The sequence below is a fragment of the Panthera pardus genome, unplaced genomic scaffold (assembly GCF_024362965.1).
Source record: "Panthera pardus isolate Hobbes unplaced genomic scaffold, ASM2436296v1 HiC_scaffold_11, whole genome shotgun sequence".
NCBI lineage: Eukaryota > Metazoa > Chordata > Mammalia > Carnivora > Felidae > Panthera > Panthera pardus.
The window spans coordinates 43,624,663-43,638,222 of record NW_026526666.1 but is presented as its reverse complement, the minus strand read 5'-3'; the positions used below and the strand labels follow the sequence as shown (position 1 = coordinate 43,638,222).

General features: G+C 33.9%; 1 protein-coding gene across 1 annotated transcript in view; it reads left to right on the top strand.

Moving 5' to 3' along the window:
- MSH4 (mutS homolog 4) overlaps window positions 1-13,560 on the top strand; it is an 88,995-nt gene that overhangs the window by 53,425 nt on the left and 22,010 nt on the right. The window contains exons 10-14 of the mRNA XM_019448858.2: window positions 4,052-4,116; window positions 5,457-5,626; window positions 9,965-10,101; window positions 11,112-11,215; window positions 12,760-12,884. Coding sequence (XP_019304403.2) covers window positions 4,052-4,116; window positions 5,457-5,626; window positions 9,965-10,101; window positions 11,112-11,215; window positions 12,760-12,884 — 601 coding nt within the window. The remainder of the gene's footprint in view (window positions 1-4,051; window positions 4,117-5,456; window positions 5,627-9,964; window positions 10,102-11,111; window positions 11,216-12,759; window positions 12,885-13,560) is intronic.

The following is a 13,560-nucleotide window of genomic DNA, read 5'->3' as shown; positions in this document are numbered from 1 at the left end:
ATGTTTCTTTATACCTTTTTAAATTAAAAGTTTTTCATCCTTTCTTTGTCATGATATTAACATTCTAAAGAGTGGCAGTTGTTTATAGAATATTCCTCAATTTGTGTGTATGGTTATTTTCTCATGATTAAATTTAGCTTGTACATATTCAGCAGTAATACTCTATGGGAAAAGTTGTACCTTTCTTAGTACATCACATCAGGAGGCACGTGATACCATTCCACATTCTGGTGATATGAACTTTGATCAATTCACTGTGAAGTTATTAATCTATGGAGAGATACTTTGAGACTATATAAATATCCTGTTCACTTGATTTTAGTATTTATTTCTAACTCTTACTTGAAGTACCTCTGATGTGATTTTTTTATAAATACTATATTTTAAATACTAAAATGTGCAAAACTTGTTTTTAAACATATATTTATTTAAATAATCTCTACACCCAGTGTGGGGCTCAAATGCACAACCCTCAGTTCAGGAGTCTCATGCTTTACCAGCTGAGCCAGCCAGGCACCCCTGTGCAAAACATTTTTAAAAATTAAGGTGACAAAGAAGAACTGCTTTTTTAAAGAAAAAATAATGGACAATGTGGAAGAATTTTGTTATAGAGTTCATTCTAATAAATACTATATAATGAAAACAATTTGGCAAAAGGTTTAAAAAATGTTGCCATCTTTCTTAGAATGAAAGAAGTATAATAAATCATCCCCCACAATTGATAGATTTGACAAAACACAAATTTTAAGCTTTGACATGTCAAAGGCAAAGTAAAGGCCAAAGAAAATTAGGAAACAGTCTCTTTAACAAATGGTGCTGGGAGAGCTAGACAGCAACATGCAGAAGAATGAAACTAGACAACTTTCTTACACCATTCACAAAAATAAACTCAAAATGGATAAATGACCTGAATGTGAGACACGAAACCATCAAAACCCTAGAGGAGAAAGCAGAAAACCTCTCTGACCTCAGCTGTAGCAATTTCTTACTTGACACATCCCCAAAGGCAAGGGAATTAAAAGCAAAAATGAACTATTGGGACCTCATGAAGAAAAAAGCTTCCGCACTGCAAAGGAAACAGTCAACAAAACTAAAAGGCAACCGACAGAATGGGAAAAGATATTTGCAAATGACATATGGGACAAAGGGCTAGTATCCAAAATCTATAAAGAGCTCACCAAACTCCACACCCGAAAAACAAATAATCCAGTGAAGAAATGGGGAGAAGACATGAATAGACACTTCTCTAAAGAAGACATCCAGGTGGCCAACAGGCACATGAAAAGATGCTCAACATCACTCCTCATCAGGGAAATATAAATCAAAACCACACTGAGATATCACCTCATGCCAGTCAGAGTGGCTAAAATGAACAAAACAGGAGACTATAGATGCTGGAGAGGATGTGGAGAAATGGGAACCCTCTTGCACTGTTGGGGGGAATGCAAATTGGTGTAGCCGCTCTGGAAAACAGCATGGAGGCTCCTCAAAAAATTCAAAATAGATCTACCCTATGACCCAGCAATAGCACTGCTAGGAATTGACCCAAGGGATACAGGAGTGCTGATGCATAGGGGCACTTGTACCCCAATGTTTATAGCAGCACTTTCAACAATAGCCAAATTATGGAAAGCACCTAAATGTCTATCAACTGATGAATGGATAAAGAAATTGTGGTTTATATACACAATGGAATACTATGTGGCAATGAGAAAGAATGAAATATAGCCTTTTGTAGCAACGTGGATGGAACTGGAGAGTGATATGCTAAGTGAAATAAGCCAGGCAGAGAAAGACAGATACCATATGTGTTCACTCTTATGTGGATCCTGAGAAACTTAACAGAAGACAATGGGGGTGGGGAAGGAGAAAAAAAAAGTTAGAGAGGGAGGCAAATCATAAGAGACTCTTAAAAACTGAGAACCAACTGAAGGTTGTTGGGGGGTAGGAGGGAGGGGAGGGTGGGTGATGGGTATTGAGGGGGGCACCTGTTGGGATGAGCACTGGGTGTTGTATGGAAACCAATTTAACAATAAATTTCATATTTAAAAAAAAAATAAAAACTTTTCATGATGTAAAAATAGGAAAAATTTATAACAGACAAAATATTACTTTCTGTCATAAAACTCATGTAATTTCATTAGAGAATACTGGAATACCAATAGAAATATGCAAAATGCTCCTAAAATGGAAATCAAAGGGGTTAATAAATAGTACCAAAAATATTCAACCTCAATATTAGTCAAAGAAATACAAATTAAAGTCATTTTTTATATATCAAAAAAACAAAGGTTTATTTTTCCTTTAATGGATGCAACTTACTGCTAATGAGAGAATAGTAAAACATACAGCTTCATAGACAGCTGGTAGGAGTACAAATTGTACATACTTCACAAGGAAGTTTTTCAACATCTATCTTTTGATGCTGTTATACTACTAGAAATCTGTGCAACAGAACTCCTAAGAAATATTGACCAAGATTTATGCCCAGTTATGGTCATTGTAGCATTATTTATATTAGTGAGAAATTATAAGTAGCATACAACTCCAGAATTAAGGGAAGAGACTTTTCTAGAGGATGAAATATGACTTATTAAAAATTTATACTATTAAAAGTTTCTCTTTTTTTAACATTTATTTTTGAGAGAGAGAGACAGAATATGAGCAGGGGAGGGGCAGAGAGAAAGGAAGACCCCAGCACAGACCCTGACGTGGGGCTCGAACTCACAACCTGAGATCATGACCTGAGCTGAAGTTGGCCCTTAACCAACTGAGCCACCCAGGTGCCCCTTATTAAAAGTTTCTAATGCTTGTGATGCAGTATTAAGTAGGGGAGAAAAGGAGTATGCAATGATATAATGATTTTTTATTTGAAGAAGTGACAGGAAATATACCATCATGTTTTGATTATTTATTTGGAAAAATGGTAGAAGTAATTTAAATGTTTTTCTTTATGCTTTTATGAGTTTTGCAGTTTTTGAAAGTATTTAAATATTTTCTATTCATAAGCAAATGTTATTATTGCCATTGCCTTATAGCAAACTAAAATAGGTAAAAGGTTAACTATGTTTTCTTCTTTTTTCTGTTTATTCAAATAGTGACCACTTACAGTTTCCATTAAGCAAAATTAGATCCCTGCTTTTTCCATATAATAGTGGAGAATTCTGGGGCGCCTGGGTAGCTCAGTCGGTTAAGTGTGTGACTTCGGCTCAGGTCATGATCTCGCCATTCCCAAGTTCCAGCCTCGCATCTGGCTCTGTACTGATAGCTCAGAGCCTGGAGCCTGTTAACAGATTCTGTCTCTCTCTCTCTCTGTCCCTCCCCCACTCACACACACACACTCTCTCTCTTTCTCTCTCTCTCTCAAAAATAAACATTAAAAAAATTAAAAAGAAAGAATGGAGAAATTGCTCTATTTATAAATATGTAAAGCACTTTTTTAGTTTAATGCATATTTAAAACGCAGATTTTAGAATTATATGTAGAGTACTCTAAATGTACAATGATAGTGGGTGCCTGGGTGGCTCAGTCGGTTAAGCGTCTGACTCTTGATTTCTCATCAGGCCAGGATCTCACTATTGGGGAGATCAAGCCCAGCGATGGCATCTAGCTGTACCCTAACAGTGCAGAGCCTGCTTGGGATTCCCTCTGTCTCTTTTTGCCCCTCCCCTGCTTGTGCACATGCCCTCCCTCTCAAAAATAAACTTAAAAAAAATAAATAAATATACAGTGATAGCTATTTAAGTATCAACCTCTAAAAAGTACTTGAATGCTAACAATTAGTTGACAGATAAGAAAAATTAAAGCCATAATAGTAAAGCAGTAGATCCCCTTTATTAGCCAGGTGTTCTTTATCTGAAAATAAGAAAGATACCATTTATCCTCACCTACATACCTAAAATATCTATAATGGGTACACACATGAGAAGATGAAGCCAGAAAGTCAAGAAAGCCCTTGGTAAACTGTAAAGTTGTAAACAAATATAAAATGATAGTTTGAATAGTGTCATAATTCATTATTTTTAATTATCTTTATTTTATTTTTTAACAGATTGCTCTGAAGAACTGTAACACACCTTTATTAAGAGCTTACTGTGGTTCCTTAGAAGATAAGAGGTCTTTGTCACTCAGCCGTTAATAAAATATCCATGCTAATTACTCCTTTCTTGCTGATCATAACTGATGTTAAAGACTCTAATTGTAATCTATAGAGCAATTACTTGAAATCTGGTTGACAGTACCTTTAAACTATTCATCAAAGTTCTAATTATACATTACATCTTATAAATACCCATAAATAAGGAAACAGCACGTTGAGTATTTTTGTTAATGGAAGATTGGAATGTTATTAAAAATTGAAATCATACACACTTTTAATAATTTTTTTAGCCATTCTACATGGAAAGACTTGCAAATATGAAAATATATTCTTTTGTAAACCAAAAAGGCCCAATGTAACCAAAAAATAGTAGATATAAATGTTGAATAAGATCTAAATACAGTTTAATTTTAATATTGTTTTTAGCAATGGTGCCTTGATTCTTGACCAAAAAGACTTGTGATAGTAAGAACTGTTATTTTATTGATTCAGGATTCACATCTTTTGTGAGTCACAAATTGAAGTTAATAATAAAACAGAATTACAAATAAAATACAGAACAGAGTAAAACAAAAGGTTAGGAAAATAGATGTTATCAGACTTTTGGTTTGCATGATCACTGCAGTTAATTACTGATTATTGTGAGGTTCTGTTACACTGTCTTACAGTATGTGTTTAGTGCTGCCAGCTGAGGGCATGGACCATGCATTTAATTCTTCTTTGAATCTGTGCACCTGACACATTGATTGATACATGGTATAAGTAAATGTTTATTGAGTCAATGAACATGAAGCCAGAATAACAGTTCTTAGTGGACATATTTTATACTCATAGGCATAGTCAATGTAAATAATTTGGGAGAGCTTTTTATTAACAGTTGTAGAATTATTCTTGGTGGCTTCCTGTTATTTTTTTTTATTATTTTTTTAATGTTTATTTATTTTTGAAGGAGAGAGAGACAGAGTGTGAGTGGGGGAGGGGCAGAGAGAGAGAGAGAGAGAGAGATAGAATCTGAAGCAGGCTCCAGGCTCCAAGCTGTCAGCACAGAGCCTGACCTGGGGCTCAAATTCACAAACCGCGAGATCATGACCTGAGATGAAATCGAACGCAGGCGCCCCCACTTCCTGTTACTTTAAAAGACTGATCTTGATTAACAAAATATTTTAAAATTGATATAGCCACAGTTCTAACTTACATGTGTGTATGTTTTATTTTCAAAAACATTTTTCACACATTTCAAGAAAATATATTACTTGTTACATTTGAAATTATTTCAAGAAAGTATATCATTAACTGTGACTCAGATTATAAATTAAAATAATTGTTTGACTTAACTGCCTTTAATATTCTTTTTTAGGTTTGGAATCATACTTGAAAAGATTAAAACCATAATTAATGATGATGCAAGATACATGAAAGGATGCCTGAACATGAGGACTCAGAAGTGCTATGCAGTGAGATCCAACATAAATGAATTTCTTGACATTGCTAGAAGAACATATACAGAGATTGTAGATGACATAGCAGGTAATTTAGTTACTTCAGCATATTTTTCTGGTTTTTTTAGCAATTAAACCTTTTTAGGACATGCTGCGCTTTTCTGCTGGTGATAACTAGCCATACATATTTTTAATTAAATTTTTGTTACCAAAACAGATAAGGCTAACACATATTATCATTTAAAATATATTAAAATATGATTATGAAAGTATCTTTAAGTGTTATAATATGTCTGTTCTTTTCTTCAAACTTAAATATAGATTTTCTTCAAACTTAGAGTTACCTGAAAATCAGGAGATGTTTGTTTACCTTCATATAACACTGTGTATAAATTACATGAAAAGTGCAGGCTGTCAGTATGAAGTGGTTTCAGAGGAAGAGCTATATTTGTCTAGAAGAAGTGGCATTTGAGCAAGTACAGTAATTCAGTAAGCAAATTTGTGGAGTTTCTTATAAATATAGAAAAATTCTGTTCGGGGTACTAGGACTACATAGTAAACAAGACAAAGTCCTGGTCCTCATGGAGATTATATTATAGTAGTGGAGACAGACAATAAAGAAACACACACATACACACGTTTGTGTATAATAGGTATACATAGAGATACGTATATCAGCCACATAGATCATATAATATCACAAGGGTATAAGATATATGAGAAAAATATAACAAGTTAGAGGGGTCAAGAGAGTGACTGGATATGGAAGCATAGAGGATGGGAATGTTTTAGTAGATAGCATAGCCGAGAAAGGAATTCCATCTACTGGTAGTGGTACAGACCAAATGACAAAAGCTAAGGAAATCTCAAGGGATAAGGAAGGCAATTGGTTAGGATGGAATAGGGCATTCCTTGACAAAACTAAGGTACCAGAATTTAGTCTTTGAAGGCTGGGAGTTTGGATGGAGCGATGGAGACAGGGAGGCCATTTTAAACTATTACAAGTTAGCAAATTAGAGTGATAGCAATGTATATGAGGAGAGAGAAATGCAAAAGGTGAAGGAAGAAATTACAAGTTAATAATTGAGTAGGTATAGCCATGGTAAAGGGAAATGTAGCTATTGGTGCTGATTGAAATTTCTAGCCTGAGAGTGGTTGTATGACTGAGAAGAGCAAGAAATTTGTTGGGAGGAACTATTTTTGAGGAATAAAGATGTTAATTTTCACAAGTAATGTTCAAAGCATTAATGGTCATCAAGTTAAAAATATACAAGCCCAGCATTACCTTGATTCCAAAACCAGACAAAGACCCCTCCACAAAGGAGAATTACAGACTAATCTCCCTGATGAACATGGATGCAAAAGTTCTCGACGAGATATAGCAAACTGAATCTAGCAATACATTAAAAGAATTATTTACCATGATCAAGTGGGATTTATTCCTGGGCTATAGGGGTGGTTCAGTATCTGCAAATCAATCAACATGATACATCACATTAATGAAAGAAAGGATAAGAACTACATGATCCTCTCACTAGATGCAGAAAAAGCGTTTGAAAAAAATACAGCACTCTTTCTTAATGAAAACCCTCAAGAAAGCAGGGATAAAAGGAACATACCTCAAGGTCATAAAGGCCATATACGAAAGACCCACTGCTAATAACATCCTCAATGGAAAAACTGAGAGCTTTCCCCCTAAGGTCAGGAACATGACAGGAATGTCCACTCTCACCACTGTTGTTCAACATAGTGTTGGAAGTCCTAGTGTCAGCAATCCGGCAACACAAAGAAACAAAATGCATCCAAAGCAGCAAGGAAGAAGTCAAACTTTTGCTATTTGCAGGTGATGTGATACTCTATGTGAAAACCCAAAAAATTCCACCCAAAACTGCTAAAATTGATATATAAATCTAGCAAAGTCACAGGATATAAAATCAGTGTACAGAAATAGGTTGCATTTATATACACTAATAATGAAGCAGCAGAAAGAGAAATAAAGGAATTGATCCCATTTACAATTGCACCGAACACCATACAATATGTAGGAATAAACCTAATCAAAGAGATAAAAGCTGAAAACTATAGAAGGCTTATAGAAGAAGTTGAAGAGGACACAAAGAAATGGAAAACATCCTATGCTCATGGGTTGGAAGAACAAATATTGTTAAAATGTTGATAGTGTCCAAAGCAATCTACACATTCAATGCAATCCCTATCAAAATAACACCAGTATTCTTCATAGAACTAGAACAAGTCATTCTAAAATTTGTATGGAACCAGAAAAGGCCCCAAATAGCCAAAGTAATGTTGAAAACCAAACCTGGAGGCATCACCATCCTGGACTTCAAGATGTATTACAATGCTGTAATCATTAAGACAGTACAGTACTGTCATAAAAACAGACACATAGATCAATGGAACAGACTAGAGAACCCAGAAATGTACCCACAAATGTGTGGCCAACTAATCTTCAACAAAGCAGGAAAGAGTATTGAATGGAAAAAAGAGTCTCTTCAGCAAATAGTGTTGGGAAAACTGGACATTGACATGCAGAAGAATGAACTTGGACCACTTTCTTAAACCATACACAAAAATAAATTCAAAATGAATGAAAGACCTAAATGTAAGACAAGAAACCATCAAAATCCTAGAGGAGAAAACAAGCAACGACCTCTTTGACCTTGGCTGCAGCAACTTCTTACTACAGAGGTCTCCAGAGGCAAGGGAACAAAAGCAAAAATGAACTTTTGGGACCTCATCAAGATAAAAGTCTTCTGGATAGCAAAGGAAACAATCGACAAAACTAAAAGGTAACCTATGGAATGGGAGAAGATATTTACAAATGACATATCAGATAAAGGGTTGGTATCCAAAATCTGTAAAGAACTTATAAAACTCCCCATTCAAAAAATAATCCAGTGAAGAAATGGGCAAAAGACATGAACACACACTTTTCTAAAGAAGAAATCCAGATGGCTAACAGACACATTAAAAGATGCTCAACATCACTCATCATCAGGGAAATACAAATCAAAACCACAATGAGATACCACCTCACTCCTGTTAGAATGGCTAAAATAAACAACTCAGGCAATAACAGATGTTGACAAGGATGTGGACAAAGGGGAACCCTCTTGCACTGCTGATGGGAATGCAAACTGGTGCAGCCTCTCTGGAAAATAGTATGGAGGTTCCTCAAAAAATTAAAAATAGAGCATGCTATGACCCAGCAATTGCACTACTAGGTATTTACCAAAAGGATACAAAAATGCTGATTTGAAGGGGCACATGCACCCCAATGTTTATACCAGTGCTATCAACAATAGCCAAAGTATGGAAAGAGCCCAAATGTCCATCAACTGATGAATGGATAATGAAGATATGGGGTATGTACAGTGTGTGTGTGTGTGTGTGTGTGTGTGTGTGTGTGTGTGTGTGTGTGTGTGGTGGAATATTACTTGGCAATCAAAAAGAATGAAATCTGCCATTTGCAACAATGTGGATGGAGCTAGAATGTATTATGCTAAGCGAAATAAGTTGATCAGAGAAAGATAAATATATGATTTCACTCATATGTAGAATTTAAGAAACAAAAATGAACATAGGGGAAGGGAAGGAAAAATCATATAAAAACAGAAAGGGAGGCCAACTGTAAAAGACTTTTAAATATGGAGAATAAACTAAGGGTTGCTGGAGGGAAGTGGGTGGGGATGAGCTAAATGGGTGATAGACATTAAGGAGGGCATTTGTTGGGATGCACACTGGGTGTTATATGTAAAGAATGAATCACTAAGTTCTATTCCTGGAGCCATTATGACACTATATGTTAACAAACTTGGATTTAAATTAAAAATACACACACACACACACATATATATGTGTGTGTATATATGTATATATATATATATATATATATATATATATATATGCATACACATAACTGTGGTGAGTTTGAAGTTGATAGGAAGATTTTGATTCTTTAGGAATTTTATTTGTCACATCACCCATTTTTTTGAAATATTTTGTTTTGCAAAATATGTTTTGTAGAGAGAATTTCTTACTGTGAAATAATGATTGTTATAATTTATATGATTCTCTCCCTTTTCAAAAAAGTTAATAAATAAAATGAATAAAAAATCTAATATTCTAATACAGAAAGTATAAAATAGTTTTATTTTTTATTTTAATTTTTTGAGTTTTTTTACTTCCAAAGTACCTATCAAAATGTCTACCTTTGTACTATCAATTTTTTTCTTACAAGAATGCTTAAATATATGTTAGACATTAAATATCTTTATATATAAGTTTAAGAGTAGTAAGACCTTCATATTTATATATAAAATAATAAGAAAATGTGATTTCTTTAAACAGAAAGAGTAATTTTCTTATTAAAATTCTTTTTGTTTTTCCTGTTTCTGGTCACTAGGAATGATTTCGCAGCTCGCAGAAAAATACAGTCTTCCTTTAAGGACAAGTTTTAGCTCTGCTCGAGGATTTTTCATCCAGATGACTACAGATTGTGCAGCCCTTCCCAATAATCAACTTCCTTCAGAGTTTATTAAGGTTCATTTTAGCATTTTGGCTAGTAAATTGTTGTTTCTGATTTTGCAGAATTACATTTTACATATTTTCAGACATTCTTTGAATTTTACATGTCAAGTTTCTGAATATTCTGTATATTGCTTCTACTCCTGTCAACTCACCTAACAGTTATATATTAATCTAAGAGTGAGGTAGAAATTTTTTATTTATTTGTTTATTTTTGAGAAAGACCAAACAGTGCATTCCACAGTTCTGGAAGCTTGGTATGTATAAAAAAGGAAAAGGAAAAAAAGAAAGTCCAAGGATATTTTTGATCAAAGGAATTTGGAAAATATTGTACCATCTCCTGTTTTAGGTAGTTCTTAGTGCATATTTGCCTATTAAAGGTTTAAAAATCCTGAAGTAAAGAAATCTGCTTAACTTTTTAAAATCCAGTATTGCCAAACCTTTGCACCAGGAAAATATTTTTTCCTAAATACACATTAACTTCCCCATGATACACCAGTTTGGGAAAGTCTAACCCACTCTAATTTTGCTTTCTCTGCTCCCAGGGGGTAACTTTTGGCAAAAACAAACCATTTAACTTCTAGGGTTTTTAAATACAACACTGTAATACTAAATAATGTGGGATAGATGAAGTAAAGAATGGGTGGAGACAGTAATGGGGTTAGAGCTTGAGTGAGGTTCAAATGTAGGGCAAGGGCTAAGATGGGTGAGAGATGGAGTGAAAGTTACATCTGTCATGCATGTTGCTTGGTGATAAGATGTACTGTTTAACATTTCTACATGGCTATTTTAATTTTAAGACCTGTAAAAATAGTTGTGCCAGAATAGACTAGGTTAAAAAATCCTGCTTTAACTTTAAAAGTGATATTTTCTTTTTTGCAGACATTATTTGAGAGTTTCTTTGTGATGCTTTGTCGCAAAAGTTAATGTGATTAACCTAAATACCTGTACAGTTTAAAATCTGTAGGTTTTATTTTATAGGAGTGTACACATATCTTGACATTTGTTTTTTCATTTCCTAGCAGATATCTAAGGTGAAAAATTCTTACACCTTTACATCAACAGATTTAATTAAAATGAATGAAAGATGTCAGGAGTCTTTGAGAGAGATCTATCACATGACTTATATGTAAGCACATTTGAAATTTTTGAATATTAAATTGGTTAATTTGAGGCATTATGATAAATTTCATTAGTTGGCTTTTTGTCTGATTGCAGAAAATTATAAAATTATGAATGTTAGCAAAGAAAGATCATTTCCTGGAAGAACAAGTAAACGTTTAAAGTCTGTCACTGTGATTGGGATCACTCAGCCTCATAGAAGATTCAGGCAAATCTAATTGCAATATATATATATATATATACACACACATATATATATATATATATACATATATATATACACACACATATATATATATACACACACATATATATATATATCAGATTCGTATATATACATATATACATATATATATGTAACTGATACTTCTGTAGTATGCATTGCACCATGATGTAGAATTTGACACACCATGGGCTTATCTTGGGCTTGATTCAGTTTATTCTTTTCCTATGGTATGTAAGCCCTCAACTTCTCATGGCATGCATATATATATCACAATAGTGTCAATCTCTTGCTGTTTGTGAAACAGTAGCAATACAGATAGAAATAATAAATAGATCATTCATGGGGAAGGGAGGCAAAAAAATTGATCACTCATTGTTGGTGACCTGAAATGATAAAGACAAATATTGGACTTTCAAAACAATTTTAGGGCATAGAGCACAGAAATTATGGATATAGTAGCTTTGGGGAGCATATTTCTTCTTGTAAGGGAAAATCTTTTTTTTTCTTTTTTTAAGTAATCTCTACACCCAACGTGAGGCATGAACTCACAACCCTGACACCAAGAGTCACGTGTTCTACCAACTGAGCCAGTTATGCCCTCCAAGGAAAACCTTGTATATTATATCACAGTATAATAACTTTCCCATATAAAAGCTTAAATAATTATGTTGTTAGGGTGTGTGTATGTTGGCGGGGGTGGCGAGAGAGAAAGAGAGGGGAAAATATGTAACTTTTGTGTTGAATTTCACATTTGCAAGAACACAAAATTATTAACAGGTGGGATCTGTTGTTGTATAGTGAGGGCTTGTTTGACTATAAAAATAATTTTATTAATAAAAATTCATTTTATTCATATGTAATAACCAATAATTTCAAAAACATAGTGTTAATCCACCAGAAGATGCATTCTTTTTTTGAACATTTTAAAACTGTTTATTTATTTTTGAGAGACAGAGAACAAGCACAAACAGGAGAGGGACAGAGAGAAGAAAGAATCCCAAGTAGGCACTGACATGGGGCTCGATCACACAAACAGTGGGATCATGACCTGAGCTGAAATCAAGAGTTAAAACTACTCTTATAGCTGACTCTTGTAGACTGAGCCACCAGGTGCCCACAGAAGATGCATTCTTGCTACTAAGTGCTGTGAACTCAAGGAACTTCAATTTCTTAATTTCTAAAATGAGGCAAAAGAACAATAGACTTTACCTATAGTGTACAACTGAACTGTGAATGTTATGTTAGCAATGAATTTATTGTTTTACAATTATATTGTATGTCCCTTTTTAAAAGCATTACCTGACTTACCAAACATATTCTTTCAGGATAGTGTGCAAATTGCTTAGTGAGATTTATGAACATATTCATTGCTTATATAAACTATCTGACACTGTGTCAATGCTGGATATGCTACTGTCATTTGCTCATGCCTGCACTCTTTCTGACTATGGTAGGTTACTTTCTTTGGGATAAATATGTTGCATACTGAAATTTGTATTCCTTTCAAGCAATTTTATATAACAATTATGAATGTTGTACTTTTTTTTTTTTTTTTACCTGAAATGTAGTCTCTTGCCTGTGGTCTTAGACTAAGACTCAAAATAAAGTAAATTTACCCTTGAAATTCATTTTAAAAGTTGGAAAATTGTTTACTGAGAAATTGATAAATGAAAAAGAAAATACTACAAGAAACTTGAAGGTTCCCCAAATAGGAAAGATCGAAAAGCTGCCTTCTTGGTAGAAATTACAATGATCCAAACTGATAAAGTGCAAATCTGAAGACTAATTGGAAGGAGTGTGACATGGACGAGGGAAATGAATCTCCAAAGTGAATATTTTCTGAACTAGTTCTGTAGATGTGAGCATCTCAAGATCAGGAGTTATGCCATATATTTTTGTATCCCAAGTCTGTACACAAGCCTTGAATATAAGTGTTAAGTCATTTTCTAATATTAAATGAAGACTTCAAATTAACCCCTTGAAATTTCTTATCCAGCTTACCAGTAGTAACTATAATCCAGTATAGAAATTTGTAGAACTAGTATGTGATAATTAAGGTTGAATAATTGTGGACTTAGTATCATTAATAACTTTGAATTTCTAGTTAAAATCACCAGTAACATTTC